Raw genomic sequence first — 19,486 nt, forward strand, 5'->3', positions numbered from 1 at the left:
AATGTGGAAAAAGTAAAGGGGTCTGAATACCTTCCGAATGCACTGTGGCTACATCAATTATCTCGTACGCCTGCACATCGACTCGGTACTGGTACTCCCTATATATAGTAATGTTATTTTCTACTCCCTATATATAGCCATGTTATTTTTACTCATTATTTGTATCCTCGTGTCACTATTTCTATATATATTTTTGTATCTTATCTTTAACTCTGCATTGTTGGAAATTGACCCTTAAGTAAGTATTTCACTGTTAGTCTACACCTGTTGTCTACAAAGCATGTGACAAATAAAATGTGATGATGATATTTCCGGGGGGGAAAATGTAGTTAACTATCTTCTCAAAGAGTCAGAGACTCTTGGCAATCGTTGCTTGTGCCTCCCACTCCAGTGCCCTCATGTCCATAACAGACAAATGGGTCAGACAGTTGAAGAAGCCTAACACACAAAGTATGCATTGCAAGTCTGAGGCAGGCCTATGGTTTAATTTACTATGCAATGACTGTGCAATGAAATGACTGTGCAATGAAATATAATGCCTTTTGCTATTATGATTTAATTCCCATGTTTAACACCCATCTGATACTGTACAGATTACAGTTGTAACACCAATCTACTTGGAGAATTTGGATTGACTTTGCTTGGCCACAGGAGGGTTATCTAATGCTCATGCACCAGCATCTGATATAAACACCTATAAGTGCATTCAATGGATGAAATGAAAAACAACTCCATATGGGATTCTAGTATGGAGCTCTGTAATAAATTATCCCACAATAAAACATCAACCAGATCCATTACTCTAAGGTATTTTCCTTTTCAATTAAGCAATTACATATAACAATGTTGTTGCTGTAGTAATACCAGTGTTAATACACAGGTATAAAAGCAACTTGTACAGTGTTACAATGTTTCATAATATCCGTATTTGTAATCAGAATAATTCCGACCAGATCTCTGTCAATACAACACAACAGCCTAAGAAGACCAGACAATACATATTTATTTCACTTAGAGAAAAATACTAAAAGTCCAAAGCAAAGTGATTTTTTGAAAATACAATTTCATATAAATATTTTTCCAACATGGCATGGCAGCTCTGAGAAGGTCATCCATCTCAAAGCTGACTGAGGTGTAAAATGGCTGATATGGCCATGTATTGGACTCCATGCATCAGGCTGCAAATATAGACAAAGACTAGTGTGGCCATATGTGTTTTACACTCACCTAATCCAAATGAAAGCACATACCTTCCTGTAGCTACTTGACGGTTTGCTAGATCAATTAAGATAATTATAAGTTGTATATGAACTTATCTTGTTATAGCATGGTATAAGCCCACAGAGTGAGGCATGCAGGTTTGATAGTGGGATGCAGACTAAGAATCTTCCAGAGGCTCGCATCAGCATCTTTGTCTATAATTCATAGAACAAAATGGAATGGGGCAGCCTTGTAAGAGCCTTTCTGCAGTCAGGCTCTTAACGTGAACCAAGAAGATGTGGGGTGTGACACTGAAAATGCTCCTGAGACTGCTTTCTCCAAACCATAGACACAACAAAAATTGCCAGTTTTAGACTTTTTGGTTTTGGCTAGGCTATATCTAATTCAATCAATTAAAGCTTTTCAAACAAAGCAAGCCATAATATCTAATTAACCAAAATTGCAATTAACAAAATAACTTACATAATAGCGTTATTCAATCAAATCAGTTATGTCGCAAGAAGATATAATTTATCAGGATATTAGAAATGTATGAATTATAATGAAAATATTGTATTGTGATTTTACCCATTTACTGAGAATATCCTATGCATAATAATTGACATCTATTTTATTCAAAAAGTTAAATTTAACATTCATAAATAACCCACAAATATTGTAAATCTGCTTTCCAACACTGGAAAACAATAACAATGGACTAAGCCACGTAAATACTATCCTAATTGTTCAGCATTCCAATGTAATGTTCGATATAGCGCACGCGACGGCTGTAGTGACAGATACAGTGTATGTCAACAAATGGAAAGAAAGATAACAATGTATCCCGTATATATAATAATTCAGTTTGTAAATAAAATAACAATTAACACAATGAATATGGGTATGAATAGCAAGTATTTGAACAAAATTATTGTACAATCAAACTGACAGCCTCAGGAAAGGTTGCACAAAGATAACTATGATGCACAAAATCATTGCCTAAAATTTTAAAACAATCTAAATTAAATAAATAAAACAGCTTGGTTTATCAAAAGGAAAGTTACAGCCAACGCAATAGCCTACCATAACTATCCGTATCTACATATTCAAGCATTATTTTGTTACACTATTCAAGAAGTAGGCTAAAAGTGAAAGTGACAGCTATAGGAAAACACAAATCAAGATTAATACAATTTACAAAGACCAATACCAATACCATTTTATGCTATAAATTCATTAGGTATTCATTAACATGGATTTGAGTCACTTTTCTCACTTTAAATCAGAAAGCATTATCCTACTTCAAAACACAAACATGGGTAATTACCTCATATTGAAGGTACTGTTTCCTCCATTCCGGAGTAATATGGGACGAAAGGTGTTCCGCGAATTTCATTTTGCGGCTATCTACTCAACGTCCGTAATTCCTAGTAGGACTGTCCCCTGTTGACGCAAGTTTTGTTATTTCTGTCAACTTGCTGGCTCGCATGCGTCAGCCTACTCTAGGGCACTCTGTCTTATCCCGGTTAGCGTACTCCAAAGAAACTCCGTCCCATACTATTTTGTGGGAGGGATGGCGGAACAGAGGCCTCCCTCCCTATAACAGGTGGTTTGATGACAATATAACGGTCCCAGTGCAAATGCTTCAGTGACTTTCTCCCTTCGAGTCCTTGTCAATTCTGGGGACATTGCAGTTTGCCATCGTATTCAGCCAACAACGTGGTTGCGTCACTGCGCAGTGACAGCAGGCGCCGTGTATCAGAGGTGTATTCATTACGTCTTGCAAAGGAAACCGTTTACCGGTTAAGAACCAAACAGAAGCAAACAGAGAAAATGGAACGAAACGGGGAGGAACTTCCCTGAATTCGTCCAATAGAAACTTTCGTTTTCGTTGCTAAACATTTTCCGTTTGGAGTAAAACGTTTTGCAACAGAACGAAACGTATTGAAACAGAGTCGGCGTAATGAATATACCCCTGAAGACCCCCTATTGCGCTTCCTCTGTCTTTTCTCTATTGGTTGATTATTTGTAGACAAATGTTTTCCACATGTATAGCCTACCTGCATGAATTATGGTATGCCTATTGATTAATACGAACCTGGGTGGAATCCTCTAGCTGTCACTTTCACTTTATTTCTAGAGGTGTGAGATTTCTGGGAATATGCCTCAGAATTCCGGGCCGCATCATAAAAAAATCTATTGGGTAAAATAATCCTGGCTGACACCCATTTCTGTATTTGCCAATAGTCACAGACAATATATATACATTTTAGCCAAGTTTATTATTCTATTAGGTTAGATCATTTTAATTTAGGCTATAGACATTGAAGCTTCTGAACTTTAGAAAGACTCACCAACTTTTACCTCGCCACACAATCACATGAAATGGCTACTCAAATGTCTGTAGACAAGGTCATTCCATAGCCTATCTTATAATGAGAGGAAATGACAGAAACAAAAAATGTTTTAATAAGGTCGGGAATGAAAGAGCATCGTTAAAAGTTTATGGATCTGATTTTTTAATTCCCATTTGTTTCACTGTAATTGTCTCTGACTTCTCCATTTATTTCTCGTCTTTGAGCAACAATAGGCTGGCGTACTGACCATATAATGAGGGTTGACGACCACCAATATGTCAACACAAATAAAGTTACTTTGTTGGTCTGGTTTTGTTTCCAGACCATCCATCTTCTCTGAGGCCAAGTGGTGTACCAGGATCCACAATGTAAGGTGCACAATTTTTTCTCTTTCATTCACAATAGCCTACCTCTCATTGCGCGTCTGCACTGCTAATATGAATCATCCGCCTGTTGGAGTTCCATTCCATCATGATGACTGCAAAGCGAGACCCGTGTGGGTGCGTGCAGTTTAATGTTGCCACCTGCAATAACAGATCAACACGTTGTAAATACTGCCATCTGCTGGACGACTATTACTAATTCAACAGGCTACAGTTACATAGGCTACAATTGCAATTAGTTAATTCTCTTACGAAAAAAGATTGCAGTCAGAGTGCAGTATAACTGCAGTTAGAGTGCAGTATAACTGCAGTATGCTGCAAATACTGCGTCCAAAATAACACAGTTTTTTTTACTGCAGTAATTTTGCAGTGTAACTGTAAACTTTTTTTGTAAGGGTTCTGATAGTCTTTTCTGTTTTATTTAACCAGATAATATAATTATAATAATAAAGCTGCTCTTGTCAGTAGGCTACAATATTTTATATTGGGTAGTCACTTTCTCGACATAGGCTGCTACGTCTTTTGGGCAGAAAAACAAATTATGGCTATATAGGCTAAACGAAAAAATATATAGGCTATATACAAAAATATTGCCATTTTGGTAGAAAATATAAATAAATTAACAGCGGCTGCAGGACTAATAGCCTAGGAAGCCGATAGTTAGCGCTTGATCTGCACTATCGTTCTAGGATGGATGTGCCCACAGGTAATACACTCGTGTCCCCCCGTGGACCGTCTCGTAGATAAAGCATCCTCCATTCAGGCTGCAAAGGCATAATTTCCCTCCTAGCTTTAATGGAGGGCCGTCGGAAAAAAAAACTGGAAAAATATGTGTAGGCTACTCTCTTAACATAACACAATTTTCCACCACAATTTTCGGAATTTCTGACAATTTAGGCACATCGCGTTCAGCCATTTTTTCCGACGGTCCGCGATTAAAGCCAATTAAGGAGGGAATTTATGCATTTGCAGCAGAATGGACGAGCCGGTCCACGTGTAGTGTCGTAAACCCGACCCTAGGCAAAGTTGAAACAGTGACGGAGCCAACAAATCTGCTAGGGAGACTAGTCCAGCACATAAATCTTAGACGATAGTGCAGATCTAGCGCCAACTATTGGCTGCCTAGGCTACAGGTCTAACAAACGCCAACGATTTTCGCCTTGGTATAGGCCTTCATCAGAGATTTTTGTGACACATATAGTATATCCAAATGTTCCTGACACCAGACACCACGCTTTTTTACACTACTGTGTGTACCTGTCTGTACCACTAGAAACATGCATTTAGATTCAGTGGTTGTAAAGATGGGGAGAGGTCTGTCCGTAATAAAGAGATGCTCTGCTTTTTTGACACAACACTCCACAAAGCAAGTCCTGCAGGCACTAGTTTTATCTTACTTGATTATTGTCCAGTCATATGGTAAAGTACTGCAAAGAAAGACCTAGTTAAGCTGCAGCTGGCCCAGAACAGAGCAGCACTTCTTGCTCTTCATCCTAATCAGAGGGCTAATATTTATGCTATGCGTGCCAGTTTCTCTTGGCTAAGAGTTGAGGAAAAACTGACTGCATCACTTCTTGTTTTTATAAGAAACATTAATGTGTTGGAAATTCCAAATAGTTTGCATAGTCAACTTACACACAGCACTGACACACACACTTAAACCACCAGACATTTTACCAGGGTTCTTTTCACACTCCACAGGTCCAGAAGAAATTCAAGGAAACGTACATTTTATACAGAGCCATGAGTGAATGGAACTCCCTTCCATCTCATATAGTGCAAGTGAACATCAAATCTGTTTTAAAAATAAATAAATAAAGCAACACCTCACGGCACAACGCCTCTCCCCATGTGACCTACTTGTTGTGTGTATGTAGTGACATGTACAGTGAGGGAAAAAAGTATTTGATCCCCTGCTGATTTTGTATGTTTGCCCACTGACAAAGAAATTATCAGTCTATAATTTTAATGGTAGGTTTATTTGAACAGTGAGAGACAGAATAACAACAAAAAAATCCAGAAAAACGCATGTAAAAAATGTTATAAATTGATTTGCATTTTAATGAGGGAAATAAGTATTTGACCCCCTCTCAATCAGAAAGATTTCTGGCTCCCAGGTGTCTTTTATACAGGTAACGAGCTGAGATTAGGAGCACACTCTTAAAGGGAGTGCTCCTAATCTCAGTTTGTTACCTGTATAAAAGACACCTGTCCACAGAAGCAATCAATCAATCAGATTCCTAACTCTCCACCATGGCCAAGACCAAAGAGCTCTCCAAGGATGTCAGGGACAAGATTGTAGACCTACACAAGGCTGGAATGGGCTACAAGACCATCGCCAAGCAGCTTGGTGAGAAGGTGACAACAGTTGGTGCAATTATTCGCAAATGGAAGAAACACAAAAGAACTGTCAAACTCCCTCGGCCTGGGGCTCCATGCAAGATCTCACCTCGTGGAGTTGCAATGATCATGAGAACGGTGAGGAATCAGCCCAGAACTACACGGGAGGATCTTGTCAATGATCTCAAGGCAGCTGGGACCATAGTCACCAAGAAAACAATTGGTAACACACTACGTTGTGAAGGACTGTAATCCTGCAGCGCCCGCAAGGTCCCCCTGCTCAAGAAAGCACATATAGGCCCGTCTGAAGTTTGCCAATGAACATCTGAATGATTCAGAGGAGAACTGAGTTAAAGTGTTGTGATCAGATGAGACCAAAATCGAGCTCTTTGGCATCAACTCAACTCGCCGTGTTTGGAGGAGGAGGAATGCTGCCTATGACCCCAAGAACACCATCCCCACCGTCAAACATGGAGGTGGAAACATTATGCTTTGGGGGTGTTTTTCTGCTAAGGGGACAGGACAACTTCACCGCATCAAAGGGACGATGGATGGGGACATGTACCGTCAAATCTTGAGTGAGAACCTCCTTCCCTCAGCCAGGGCATTGAAAATGGGTCGTGGATGGGTATTCCAGCATGACAATGACCCAAAACACACAGCCAAGGCAACAAAGAAGTGGCTCAAGAAGAAGCACATTAAGGTCCTGGAGTGGCCTAGCCAGTCTCCAGACCTTAATCCCATAGAAAATCTGTGGAGGGAGCTGAAGGTTCGAGTTGCCAAACGTCAGCCTTGAAACCTTAATGACTTGGAGAAGATCTGCAAAGAGGAGTGGAACAAAATCCCTCCTGAGATGTGTGCAAACCTGGTGGCCAACTACAAGAAACGTCTGACCTCTGTGATTGCCAACAAGGGTTTTGCCACCAAGTACTAAGTCATGTTTTCCAGAGGGTTCAAATACTTTTTCACTTATTAAAATGCAAATCAATTCATAACATTTTTGACATGCGTTTTTCTGGATTTTTTTGTTGTTATTCTGTCTCTCACAGTTCAAATAAACCTACCATTAAAATTATAGACTGATCATGTCTTTGTCAGTGGGCAAACGTCCAAAATCAGCAGGGGATCAAATACTTTTTCCCTCACTGTATGTGTAACTGTTAGATGCACACACACGCACACTACATGTTAATGTTTTTAAATGTATGTACATTGTAGTCTTTTGTCTGTAATGTATTTTTCGTTATGTGTCGGACCCCAGTAAGACTAGCTGTCGCCATTGGTGTTGGCTAATGGGGATCCTAATAAATACAACAATTTCTGTCTGGATCTTAGGTCTACGGGACCGTCCACATCGACGGGACTGCAGTGGACAAGGTGATCAAGATCGTCGGCATACACATCACTGACAATCTGAAATGGTCCACCCACACAGAAGAACCTCAGGAGGCTGAAGAAATTAGTCTTGGCCCCTAAAACTCTCACAAACTTTTACAGATGCACCGTTGAGAGCATCCTGTCGGGCTGTATCACCGCCTGGTATGGCAATTACAGTGCCCGCAACCGCCGGGCTCTCCAGAAGATGGTGCGGTTTTCCCAATGCATCGCCGGGGGCACTCTGCCTGCCCTCCAGGACACCTACAGCACCCGATGTCACTGGAAGGCCAAAAAGATCATCAAGGACATCAACCACCCGAGCCACGGCCTGTTCACCCCAATATCTTCCAGAAGGCGAGGTCAGTACAGGTGCATCAAAGCTGGGACAGAGAGAATGAAAAACAGCTTCTATCTCAAGGCCATCAGACTGTTAAAAAGCCATCACTAGCCGGCCTCCACCCAGTACCCTGCCCCGAACTTAGTCACTGTCACTAGCCGGCTACCACCCGGTCACTCAACCCTGCACCTTAGAGACTGCTGCCCTATGTACATAGACATGGAATCACTGGTCACTTTAATAATGGAACACTGGTCACTTTAATAATGTGTACATACTGTTTTACTCATTTCAAATGTATATACTGTATTCTACTGTATTCTAGTCAATGCCACTTCGACATTGCTCGTCCTAATATTTATATATTTCTTAATTCCATTATTTTACTTTTAGATTTGTGTGTATTGTTGTGAATTGTTAGATACTACTGCACTGTTGTAGCTAGAAACACAAGCATTTCGCTACACCCGCAATAACATCTGCTAAATATGTGTACGCGACCAATAAAATGTGATTTTATTTTATTTGTCAGACTCAGAACCTTTGGTCCTAGTCTTAGTTCTACTCGAGGCTTTTAGTGGGGTGTACCACAGACGGACCATTCGTGCAAACAAGTCCGACTAATACGGATAAAGGATCAAATAAATAGAAACCCGATACATATTAACGTTATATATGCGTAGGCTGTAGAAACTACTGAGAGCGACAATATAAGATTGTCACTGATTTCTTCAGCCATCTTTATTTTTCGACAATGGCATCACGCTCTCCATCGTCTTCACCTGATTCTGCCACAGGCTCAGGTACCGATCCAGCTCGGCCTGATACAGGAGAGCCTCTCGGTGGAGGATCAGACTCCGACTCAGATCTAGGTTTAGGGAAATTCGACTGTGGTGTAGATGACCCGAGTCATCGACTGGAAGGGGAGGAATTGGAACACGAATTTGAGGCAGCGGCAGACCGTCTCCGAGATCTACTTCAGACGGCCAGTAGGGAACAATTGTTGTACCTGTATGCTAGGTATAAACAGGTGACTATCAGATAGCAGCACATCCCAAACTATTTTTTTCATTTGTTATTTAGATAGATGCTAGCTAGAGAGCTATCAGGTGACATGACATGCATATTCAGGCTACATTCATGTCTAATGTTCTAGCTATTGGTGCCACCAAATCATGCCCTTGCATCCACAATATCATTGTTACACTGTTTTGTTGACTTGTGGTGGGGGGAGGTTCACAACAGTTAAGTACACAAATCACAAACAGGTGTATAATCAATTTCCACCTATTGCTTGCCATTGAATGGATAGTGAGGATTCTGCTGAGTGCTGTCAGACAGATGATTAGACTATGCTGCTATTAAATCCATTCCTGAATCATCACCTCTATTTCATATGTTCACAGGTAAAGGTTGGAAAGTGCAATACAGCAAAGCCTGGGTTTTTCGATTTTGAAGGTCAAAGAAAATGGTATGTTTGTCACTGGTTAATCATTGTGCTGATTGATGTGATGTGTTTATTCAATTCCTGGCAGGAATTTGCATGGGTGAATCTAGCCCTTGATCGTGATGATCAGTTCCATTACAGTAAACATAATATAAGGTGTCTTCTGTAGGGCGGAGGTTTGTTAAGAGCCGCAATGCTCAGTCTGAACATTAACATGTACTGTTTTGGAAGCATTAAGGACCTTTCATATCGGCGATAAATAATTCTCTAAAAATATGTTACAGCGCTTGTTTACAGAAAACAGATGGAAGACAGAGTGGACTACCTGTGCTAATTAGCTATCTGCGTCTCTGAACACCTGTGTGTAAATGGAAGCCAGACGCCACAAACGTGTTGTCACTGAAAAATACTGTCAACTGCAACTGTGTTAAAACTGGTTAATGTAGTGTACAGTAAGTGTGTATTTTGCATTTGTGAAATTATTTTGATGTGATAGGAAAGTAAAGGGATTTATGTTTCTAGAACCGTACTGCCATTGAGAATTGATTCACGTTTAGATGGAGTATTTGGCAGTTTTGGTTTCCAGAGCCAATATGCCCTTTAAACAGAACATGTAAGGTCCTTGGACTAAGGAGTAATATTAGGCTCCTTTAGTCCAATATTGAATCTAGCTCTCAAAATCCTTCTCCGTAGGGTTTTCAACGGTTAGCTTCGCCCATGGTTGGCTGCGTGTGAGCTACAATTCGGACACTGTATTTTAATGTCAAGAAATGTCAATCATCCCTTGCGAAATGGTTTTTGAAACATATGCCCCTTATCTTTCATATCAACGAGAAATAATAGTTCAAATAAAAAATATACTTACTGTAGCAGTTTTGCACAGATCCATAAGCTGTGTGTGAGGAGGAACTGGATAGGAACTACACTTCCTACCCAGTTACGCTTACACACAGATGTTCGGAGCACGCTAGATAGCTATATGAAAGATACTTTCCTTATGTTTCCAAAACCGTACCGGTTTCTACATTCTATTTTTTCTTGTTACAAATTTAAACTCTACTGTATGGTCCTGTTCTCTTGAATGCTTTTGGGAGGGAGAGAAACAATCTTCTGAATGTTGTTGTTATGTTTTGCTACAGGACAGCATGGAAGCAGCTTGAGGACATGAGTGCAGAACAGGCCATGCAGGAGTATGTTTCGTGCATAACTTCACTAGACCCAGACAGCAGTCAGAAGGTAAAAAGCCCTCACAAATCCAAAACTACACTACACTTGATATGATACATTTACATAATACAATTTCCACATGCAGGAAACACTGCAATATGAGAACTGAAACACATGTCTTTCTCACGTTTGAACCATTTTTATTTGTAGGTTAAGAGTGCCCCTTCTGATAAGAATCCTTAATCCATTGCTTCAGTAGGCTAGACTTGACTTGACTAAATAAAGATAATTAACTTTGACAGCTCCATCTGCACCTTAGAATACAATATGGTACATTGACCAGCAGGGGACTCTCACTGACAATGCAGCTTGGCAGAAAGACCACACATTTGTCAAATAAAATTGTATTTGTCACATGCTTTGTAAACAACAGGTGTTGACTAACAGTGAAATGCTTACTTACTGCATTTCACTGTTAGTCTACCGTAAGCATTTCACTGTTAGTCTACCTGTTGTTTACGAAGCATGTGACAAATACAATTAGATTTTATTTGACAAATAGGTGATCTTTCTGCCAAGTTGCATAGTCAGTCAGTGCCCCCTACTGGTCAACATTTGTCCAACATTACCTGATACTGTTTTAGCCTTGCATGCAGACATCTCTTTAATGTTTACAGATTAGAATGAAACCAACTCCAGGAAATGATTTTGTGATTCACTCTTTGTTTTCATCTTCTATGTAGGCAAAATACAATTATTGTGAATTTGACATTATTTGTGAGAGGGTTTTTGATCTATCCTAAATACAAGACGTTTTCTGTGCTCATAGATTGCGTATGTGGTGTACCTGCCTGCATCAGGGGTAGGGTTGTTATGCAGACATGCGCCTGCTCTCTCAGGGAGTAGGGCAATGGAATCATTCACTCACTAAATGATACGCCATTACAATAACAGCCCTGCCAACTGGGACCAAGCAGACTGTCACAGCTGACAGTAGCTAGATTTCCATCTAATTGGCGACAGATTTTCAAGTGAATATTCAAATATTCGCATAAAATAAATATCAGATTATTATGGATAAGAGCAACAATATTTTTGTCAACCAGCAGCCATGCATCGATCATCATGTCACCAGAATAAGACCCTCGATATTTATTGGAAAGGAGCATCAAGATCAACGTGCACTTTAACCACACTGTGAAGTTAATCATCATTTGTTTAATCTGTAGCCTAATAAACTACATGGTTTCCCGATGCGTAGTGAGAGGATCACACGTCATATCGCGTGACTCCAAGTTTACTTCGATATGATGGTTATTACAGTGCCTTCAGAAAGTATTCATACACCTTGACCTATTCCGCATTTTGTTGTTACAGCCTGAATTCAAAATTGATTAAATCGGGGGGGTTTCTCACCCATCTATGCACAATACCCAATAATGACAAAGTGAAAACATGTTTTTAGAAATTTGTGCAAATGTATTAAAAATGAAATACAGAAGTATCTCATTTACACAAGTATTCACACTCCTGAGTCAATACTTTGTAGAAACACCTTTGGCGGCAAATACAGCTTTGAGTCATCTTGGTATGTCTGTATCAGCTTTGCACATCTGGATTTGGGGATTTTCTATTATTCTTCCTTGCAGATTTTATCAAGCTCTGTTAAGTTAGATGGGGAGCGGTGGTGAACAGCAATCTTCAAGTCTTTCCACAGATTTCCAATGGGATTCAAGTCTGGGCTTTGGCTGGGCCACTCACCATACTTCACGGTAGGGATGGTGTTAGACAGGTGATGAGCTGTGCCTGGTTTTCTCCTGACATAGCACTTTGCATTCAGGCCAAAGAGTACCATTTTTGTCTCATCATACCACAGAATCTTTTGCCTTTATGATCTCAGAGCCTTTCACATGCCTTTTTGCAAACTCCAGGTGTGCTGTCATGTGCCTTTTCTCTCAGGTGTGGCTTCCGTCTGGCAGCTCTCCCATAAAGCCCAGATTGGTGAAGTGCTGTAGAGACTGTTGTCCTTCTGGCAGGTTCTCCCATCTGTAGTTCTGTCAGTGGTCATTGGGTTCTTGGTCACCTCCCTGACTAAGGTCCTTCTTGCCAGGTTGCTCAGTTTGGTCAGACGGACAGCTCTAGGCAGAGTCTGGGTAGTTCCATATTTTTTAAATTTCCCAATGTTGGAGACCACTGTGCACACTAGAAATTGTTTTATACCCTTCCCTAGATATATGCCTCATTACAATTCTATCTCAGAGATCTACGGACAGTTACTTGGACTACAGAGTTTCTGCTCTGACATGCTGTAACACAAAAAAATGCGTAATAAGTCAAGGGGTATGAATACTTTCTGAAGGCACTGTATATCAATATTTGCGCATAAAGGCGTTTCCAAAGCCATTTCTCGCATCATTAATTTTACAGACACAAAAAGATCCCACCATGTCGAACAAACAAATTATCTGTCGGCATTTATAGAATTGTACCGAAACTTCCTATTTCCATCACAGCTGTCATAATTTTTTTTATAGGGTATGACTTTACTCCCATAAAAACAGTGGATGGAATCGTGGTTAATGACACCCTGCCTGCAGTGAGACAATGGGAATGGGGAGAGAGGGCTACAAAAAGGCTGAATGAAACACAACATTTTTGTGTTTCCATAGACCAGTCCCTCATTTTGAAGTATGTCATTTCCAGCATGGGTAGGGTATGGTTTGATACAACGGATTCAGACATTTTTTATATTGTTTGTTCCGACCTCTATTTAAAAAGGCTGAGGAAAGTACCAACATGAGAGAAACCCAAATGCACTTTTCTTCCCGAATGAAAATTCAGCACAAAGCAGATATGTCCCCTTCTCTAACCTCTGTCCCCAAAGGAGAGATTTCGAGTGATGTTTAGCGGTGTGACATAAAAGCCTGTCACCCGTCCTGTTGTAGGCAGGTGGAAGGCACTAGCTATCTCCTTCCCCATCCATCCCGCCACAATGTGAGTGTCAGCAGGCATCAGTGGCCTGCAAGCCAGCCTGACACGTCCCTTTCTCTGGCACTGCGATCGAGACCAATACCTGCCGACATGGCCCCCAGCGCGGCACAATGCCAGGGGAAGGCAAATGCACAAATGCCCCTCTGAAAAGGATGTGATTGTATTAGTGTTAACAAAGTGCAGGGACTCTATTCTTACCAGGGTCCAGACAAAGAGATTCAGGAGAGGCTGGATGAGGATGAAGGCAGCAGAGACAATAGTCAGTTCTTGACCTCTCTCCTATTTGTATTGTTGGATGCACTAGCTTTACAATATAAAAGGAAGTGCATCAACGAATATTCTGAGTTTAGAAATGAATTACACTCCTAAAAGTGCATGGACAGTTTTTTCTTTTCTTCTGCCCATGATCCCCTCAGAAATGACATCTGATTTGTTTGTTGTCTTGTGTGAGTCATTGTTTAAGGGAATATAGAACATAGGCTATACTAAAACTGTTGTATCCAGGCAGGCTATGATAGTTTGCCATTACACCATGTGTTACCAGGTCAGAAAATGCTCAGAAAATAGGGAAAGTTAAAATATACTACTCAAAGCTGACCTTTTAGATATAATTTTGACCCATGTTTTGGAGTCACGTCTAAACAATATGTGACAGCATCGTGACTAGGTGAACCTATTTCTGTCTGTGAATAGGGAAATTCATTCTCCCAGTGGCTCCTTTGTTTTCCATTGTACGGCACGGTGTGCTTCTTTTAGTTGGGGAGAACAGTGCACTGTTATACTGGATAACTAGGTAGGGGAATACTGAACTGTCCCTAGAGCACAAGAGTGTGGCACACACCACTACAGAGTTGAGGGGATCATTATGTCAAATTAGTTATTCATAGTGTAAGATATTGGTGCAGTTGTTTGAACTTTTCAGTGAATGTCTGGATTTAATGTTTAGTTTCTTGTTCCAGGAGAGAAGAGAGCGTAGGACAGGATTTGGAGGCCCAGCAGTCAGTTCCCTCTACCAAGAAGAAATGATCAGGTACGTCACACACAGACAGACACACAGACAGACACACAGACAGACAGACACACAGACAGACACACAGACAGACTAACAGTATCAGAGACAAACTTCCTCTGCATTAAGCCCTGAGTTTCAGAAGTTCCTCTGCAGACTGTAAACTGTTGTGGGGACATTAGACAGTCCAGATTATGTACATTCTATTCACTTCCCTTACGGGAACCCTCAAGCTTGTTCAAGCCTAAACACCGCCTTGTTTCTGGAAAAAAAGGAATCCAGCAGGTTTTCCCTTAAATTATCCTCATTAGTATGCGTTAGTGTGCATGTGTTGAGGAGAGGTGGCCTGAGAAACGCCTGCCTTTAATTAGTTTTTCGTTAGCGTGGAAAAATGAGAGATCGGTGATAGCCGATGGGGTTGCTCCATGGGGACAGGAAGTCATTAACATTCCCCCTCAGCAAGGTTTTTCTCGGGCGTGTCCCGCTCCAAACTGTTACACTCACTGGTTCGCTGAATATCCAATTTTCCCCTCTCAGTACAGGGAGACCCTCTCCATATGAACTACACTGCCTTCTCAAGCAGCTGCTTTTCACTGAGTTAATTGCATCCTCTTTGCTCATTTTCTGCTCTGGGTCGGGTAGCTATGTGTGGAATGTGTATTGACAAAAGCTGGCTTGATTGGCGACATCCCGAAGATAGTGAAGTCTGCTGCTTGTGATGGAATAGATTTGTGTGAGCTACACTTGTAATCCTCACCGATTGTGAAAAGGCTCTGATCAACATCAGACTTATTGTTAGCTGATTGGCGTTCTAGACCACTTGGCTGGAAAGTCACAGCGAGTGTGAGTTCTCTCATTGCCACTCATAGTGCTTTGTTGTAGCCTGTGTGTTTGTGTGTGTGTTGCCCATGGTGTGTGTGTGTGAGTGACCTCCCTATAAGAATGTGTGTGATTGATGGTGGAGCTGTTGAAGTCATCTGTAGCGGCCTGGCTGTGTTGGGTGATGAGTGTTTTCCTACTGAAGGGCTGGCATGCAGGCTGATGGATGAGGGGGATATCTGTCAGTATGCCGGGCTGGACTGGGCTGTGGAGCAGGGTTGTGTTCTATGAGGCTGGTGTGTGTCAGTGAGCTGGGCTAGGCACCAGGACTGTGTGTTGTATGAGGCTGGTGTGTGTTTTACTCATGCAGGGTGGTGTTGTGGATGATGGTATGGTGTTTATGGGTCATGACACCAAATCCACATTTACAGTAACTGATTAGTTACAAAGTAGTTACAACATGCACATGATATCACAGTGGCGCATGCACACACTGCCATACACTTCAGGCTTCCGCATGCTTTGGTTCGGCTCCCATACGCCCTTAAAAGACCTTCACTTGAAAAAGGAGAAAAGGTGTCTATAGTAGTAGGCCACTCACACACATCAGGGCTGATAACTGGCCCTACACAACTCTCCCTCCCCCCGGCTGGTAGTCAGCTGTGGTTAACCAGGCAGTGGGGATGACAGAGTAGCCTGTGACCTTCCCAGCATGCCGTGCGGCGGGCGGTGCTGATTATGTCGTTTATCAGGGCACCATTAATCGTGTGTGTGCTTTCGGCCGGACGGCCGGCCGGCAGCCGTGAGGCCAAACCCTCGCCGGCCATCGCAGCCTGACTGATAAGCACCGCCATTGATTTGTTACCGTGGGAGACAACTGTTGCCCACATGGCAGGGATACTCTGGGTCAACGCTGTGATCACCAGAGGAGGGGGAGGGGCTGGCCCCCCACTTATGGATTAACATGACACTTATGAGCATGTAAATGAATGTGTTCTCGCTTGTAACCTTATTCTTTTCAACTGGAATTAGCTGTTTATAAATCAATGTGTGATACAGAGGCACATGGCAAGCATCAGGAACAAAGGGAGAGAGGGCTCCACAGTGCTCTGTTTAACACTGTTGCTATTTTACATTTACATTTTAGTCATTTAGCAAACGCTCTTATCCAGAGCGACTTAGAAATTGGTGCATTCAACTTAGGATAGCCAGTGAGCTGGGCCTGGGATTGGGACTACGTTGCTCTCTTTCAGACAATGGAAACTAAATGCAATGAATCAGGATCCCTGCATGGGTAAGAGGGGAAGGCGTAAATATCTAAATAAGATTTAGCCCCTTCCCCGCTCCCCCCGTATCTACCCTCCCCCCGCCTGGCGTGGCCTCATACCAGGAGGTGATTAGGTGGCAGATAATTCAAGCTAGTGTGGCGTACCTACCGCACAGCAGCTCCCCCAGGGATGACCCACCAGGGAGGAGCAGGAGGAAATGTTTACCTCACCAACACCTGCACACACTTGGCCCCTCAAACAGCCAAACACAGGGCTTTTTCCAGCCAAACAAAATGCACAGCTGACGACACAGTGTGTTCCAGTCCTCTCCTATGGGACCAAGAAACAAGAGATGCCCATTCACCTGACAATACTCAATATATTGGCATGTGTATTCATATCCAGATTTGTTAATGACAAGATTGCAATAATATTATTCAATTACTTAATAGATTTTATTCAGATCTAGATTTTTTTATTAGCCGTGTGTGTGGTGGTGTTATTGTTTTTGCTGAGAAGGAGAATTCCCTGAAGAACAGGTGTCTCTTCCCATCGGACACCAGACAGTTCCTTCACTTCAATGCACTGGTTCTTTGACTGATGCTTTCTCTCTTACTCTCCCCTCACAGGGAAGAAGACAAGAACATATTTGACTACTGCAGAGAAAACAACATTGAACACATTACCACGGCTATCAGTTCCAAGAAAGTGGATGTCAACGCAAAAGATGAAGAGGTAAGTGACATCCTGTCCACAAAGAAAGACCCCTCATTTTTAAACAAAACATGTTATTCATTCCAAAACCAGCTCATTTGCAATATGGGACAATATTCCTCCGTAGCTCCATTGTCTTTGGCCTCAAATGGACTATTAGTCCTTGTGAACTCCTCACACCAATATCTCAGAGCTAAGGGAGAAGCCCAGCTATATGACCCCAACTATTCATCTGCTCTTTATTCATTTATCACAGAGGCCAAATGGCTTAGTCCCTCTTTCATCACAGCAATTCTTCAAATGAGGAACCAGATGGTGGTGTTCTTTGTGTGGCCACTCCAGCATTGTTTACCATTAGACTGCAGGTCCTCAATACAACCAGCAGAGTGCACTAGTGAAGTTCCATCCACACCCCCTGAGGTGATACGTCTCAGATAGGCAACCAGCTGAGAGAGTAGAGCTGGGACGATAAACCGAAAATGATCGACACCGACCACTTATCGCAGGCATTTTTCTCATATCGTTCATTATGATAACTAGCCTATACTAGAGAAATGTGAAGTTTTAAATGAAATAAGTTTGCTAATATGGGTGATTTGTTAATGGGACAATTGATGGCTACAACCATCAAACTAGTTGTAGTAGTTTAAAGGGTATAGTTATTGCATCAATTCAGGCTATTTTTGTCGAGAGGGAGTGATCTGGCATCCATGCATAGAGACAGACCGTCATGTCTGATTGAATAGATTAACATATCCCACCGTCTTCTCTCTTTGTGGATGTTTAGGTAAAATGTTGTGATTAAATCTCTCAAGGTAAAAGTATAAAAACAGCCTGGCTTTGTAAGTTTAGCCTACGTTCTAGAGTCAACAGTAACAGCCACTGACTGTTCTTTTGAAGTATAGATTCATATTTAGCTATTTATCTAATTCAGGTTTACCAAGGACCTTGTGTTCTCCTCTTGCGCTAATTGGAATGTGCCATAATTGAATGTCCTACTAGTTTCCTCCAGAGTCATATCTAGAGACTATAAATGACTCTTGTTTCCACTGATAACAAAAGTCCTCCTGTAGACTGTTCTTCATCAGAATGTACTGTTGTTAGATGTTTTCAGCGGTGGGGGATATTGGCACTTTAATTCGGGGTGATATGAGCCGGGGGTGGCCTCTGACCCCTGGGGTGGTTGGTCCCCTGACTCCCCTCCAGAGGCCAAAGGCATTTTCTGTAATGTACAGTGCAGGCGTGGGGCGAATGGGGAAATAATCCTAATGATGAGGAGAATAGATCAGGGTGCCCCGCCACATCTTTATGGCTCACTGAGGCCGTCTCATTACTGTTGGGGGGACGGTTGCATGGGGGCCACGCCACAGGTATACATCACACACACCAGCCATAAGCATGGGATCAATCATGCGTGCTGTGAGTCATGGCCCACACAGAAGCAGGGCAAATGTTGCTTTATGTGTGTGTGGGTATTCACTACACAGGAACAGACTGGGATTGTACAGCACTAGCTGCACATTGGGCTTAAGACACTGTACCGTATGTCTAATACACTACCCAGAGCTGAACACAGGACTGATTCTAGACACCGACTACAGCGACTAATATACCCCGGTACTGGAAAGTATGAATACAGTCTCGTCAGTCTTTACTAATAGAATCTCCCTCATGAATTTGTCTCCTTCACTCTCTGAATAATCATGAGATATTTTGTGTTTTTGCCTGTTACTGTTGTATAGTGTACAAGCGGCTGTCCCAGTAGACTCTATGGGTGAAGCGTCCCAACATCCACACAGGTCCCCACATGCTACTGAGAGAGAGACCACACCACCACCTCTAACCACCAACCCCATGTACCCCAACAATGGAGGGCTGGATTTCATGTTGTAATACCGCCCAAGGAACTCCTCTTTTTCTCTCTCTCTCTCTCTCTCTCTCTCTCTCGTCTCTCTCTCTCTCTCTCTCTCTCTCTCTCTCTCTCTCTCTCAGGGACAAGGTCCCCCCATTCAATTAGAGCCAATTGAGCTGACAGGTCCCCTCCCACTGAGACTGAGGAGAGTGCCCTTTTAGCCCC

General features: G+C 42.0%; 2 protein-coding genes across 2 annotated transcripts in view; one reads left to right on the forward strand and one right to left on the reverse strand.

Moving 5' to 3' along the window:
* xpr1a (xenotropic and polytropic retrovirus receptor 1a) overlaps positions 1-2,885 on the reverse strand; it is a 75,304-nt gene extending 72,419 nt beyond the window's left edge. The window contains exon 1 of the mRNA XM_041839297.2: positions 2,528-2,885. Within this exon, the coding sequence (XP_041695231.1) occupies positions 2,528-2,596 (69 nt within the window). The 5' untranslated portion in view covers positions 2,597-2,885. The remainder of the gene's footprint in view (positions 1-2,527) is intronic.
* A 5,686-nt stretch (positions 2,886-8,571) lies between these two features.
* Positions 8,572-19,486, forward strand: part of acbd6 (acyl-CoA binding domain containing 6) — a 53,039-nt gene continuing 42,124 nt past the window's right edge. Inside the window, exons 1-5 of the mRNA XM_041839298.2 lie at positions 8,572-9,024; positions 9,401-9,465; positions 10,581-10,677; positions 14,559-14,629; positions 17,325-17,430. Of these exons, the coding sequence (XP_041695232.1) occupies positions 8,749-9,024; positions 9,401-9,465; positions 10,581-10,677; positions 14,559-14,629; positions 17,325-17,430 (615 nt within the window). The 5' untranslated portion in view covers positions 8,572-8,748. The remainder of the gene's footprint in view (positions 9,025-9,400; positions 9,466-10,580; positions 10,678-14,558; positions 14,630-17,324; positions 17,431-19,486) is intronic.

This window comes from Coregonus clupeaformis, chromosome 20 (assembly GCF_020615455.1).
Source record: "Coregonus clupeaformis isolate EN_2021a chromosome 20, ASM2061545v1, whole genome shotgun sequence".
In the NCBI taxonomy this organism is placed as follows: domain Eukaryota; kingdom Metazoa; phylum Chordata; class Actinopteri; order Salmoniformes; family Salmonidae; genus Coregonus; species Coregonus clupeaformis.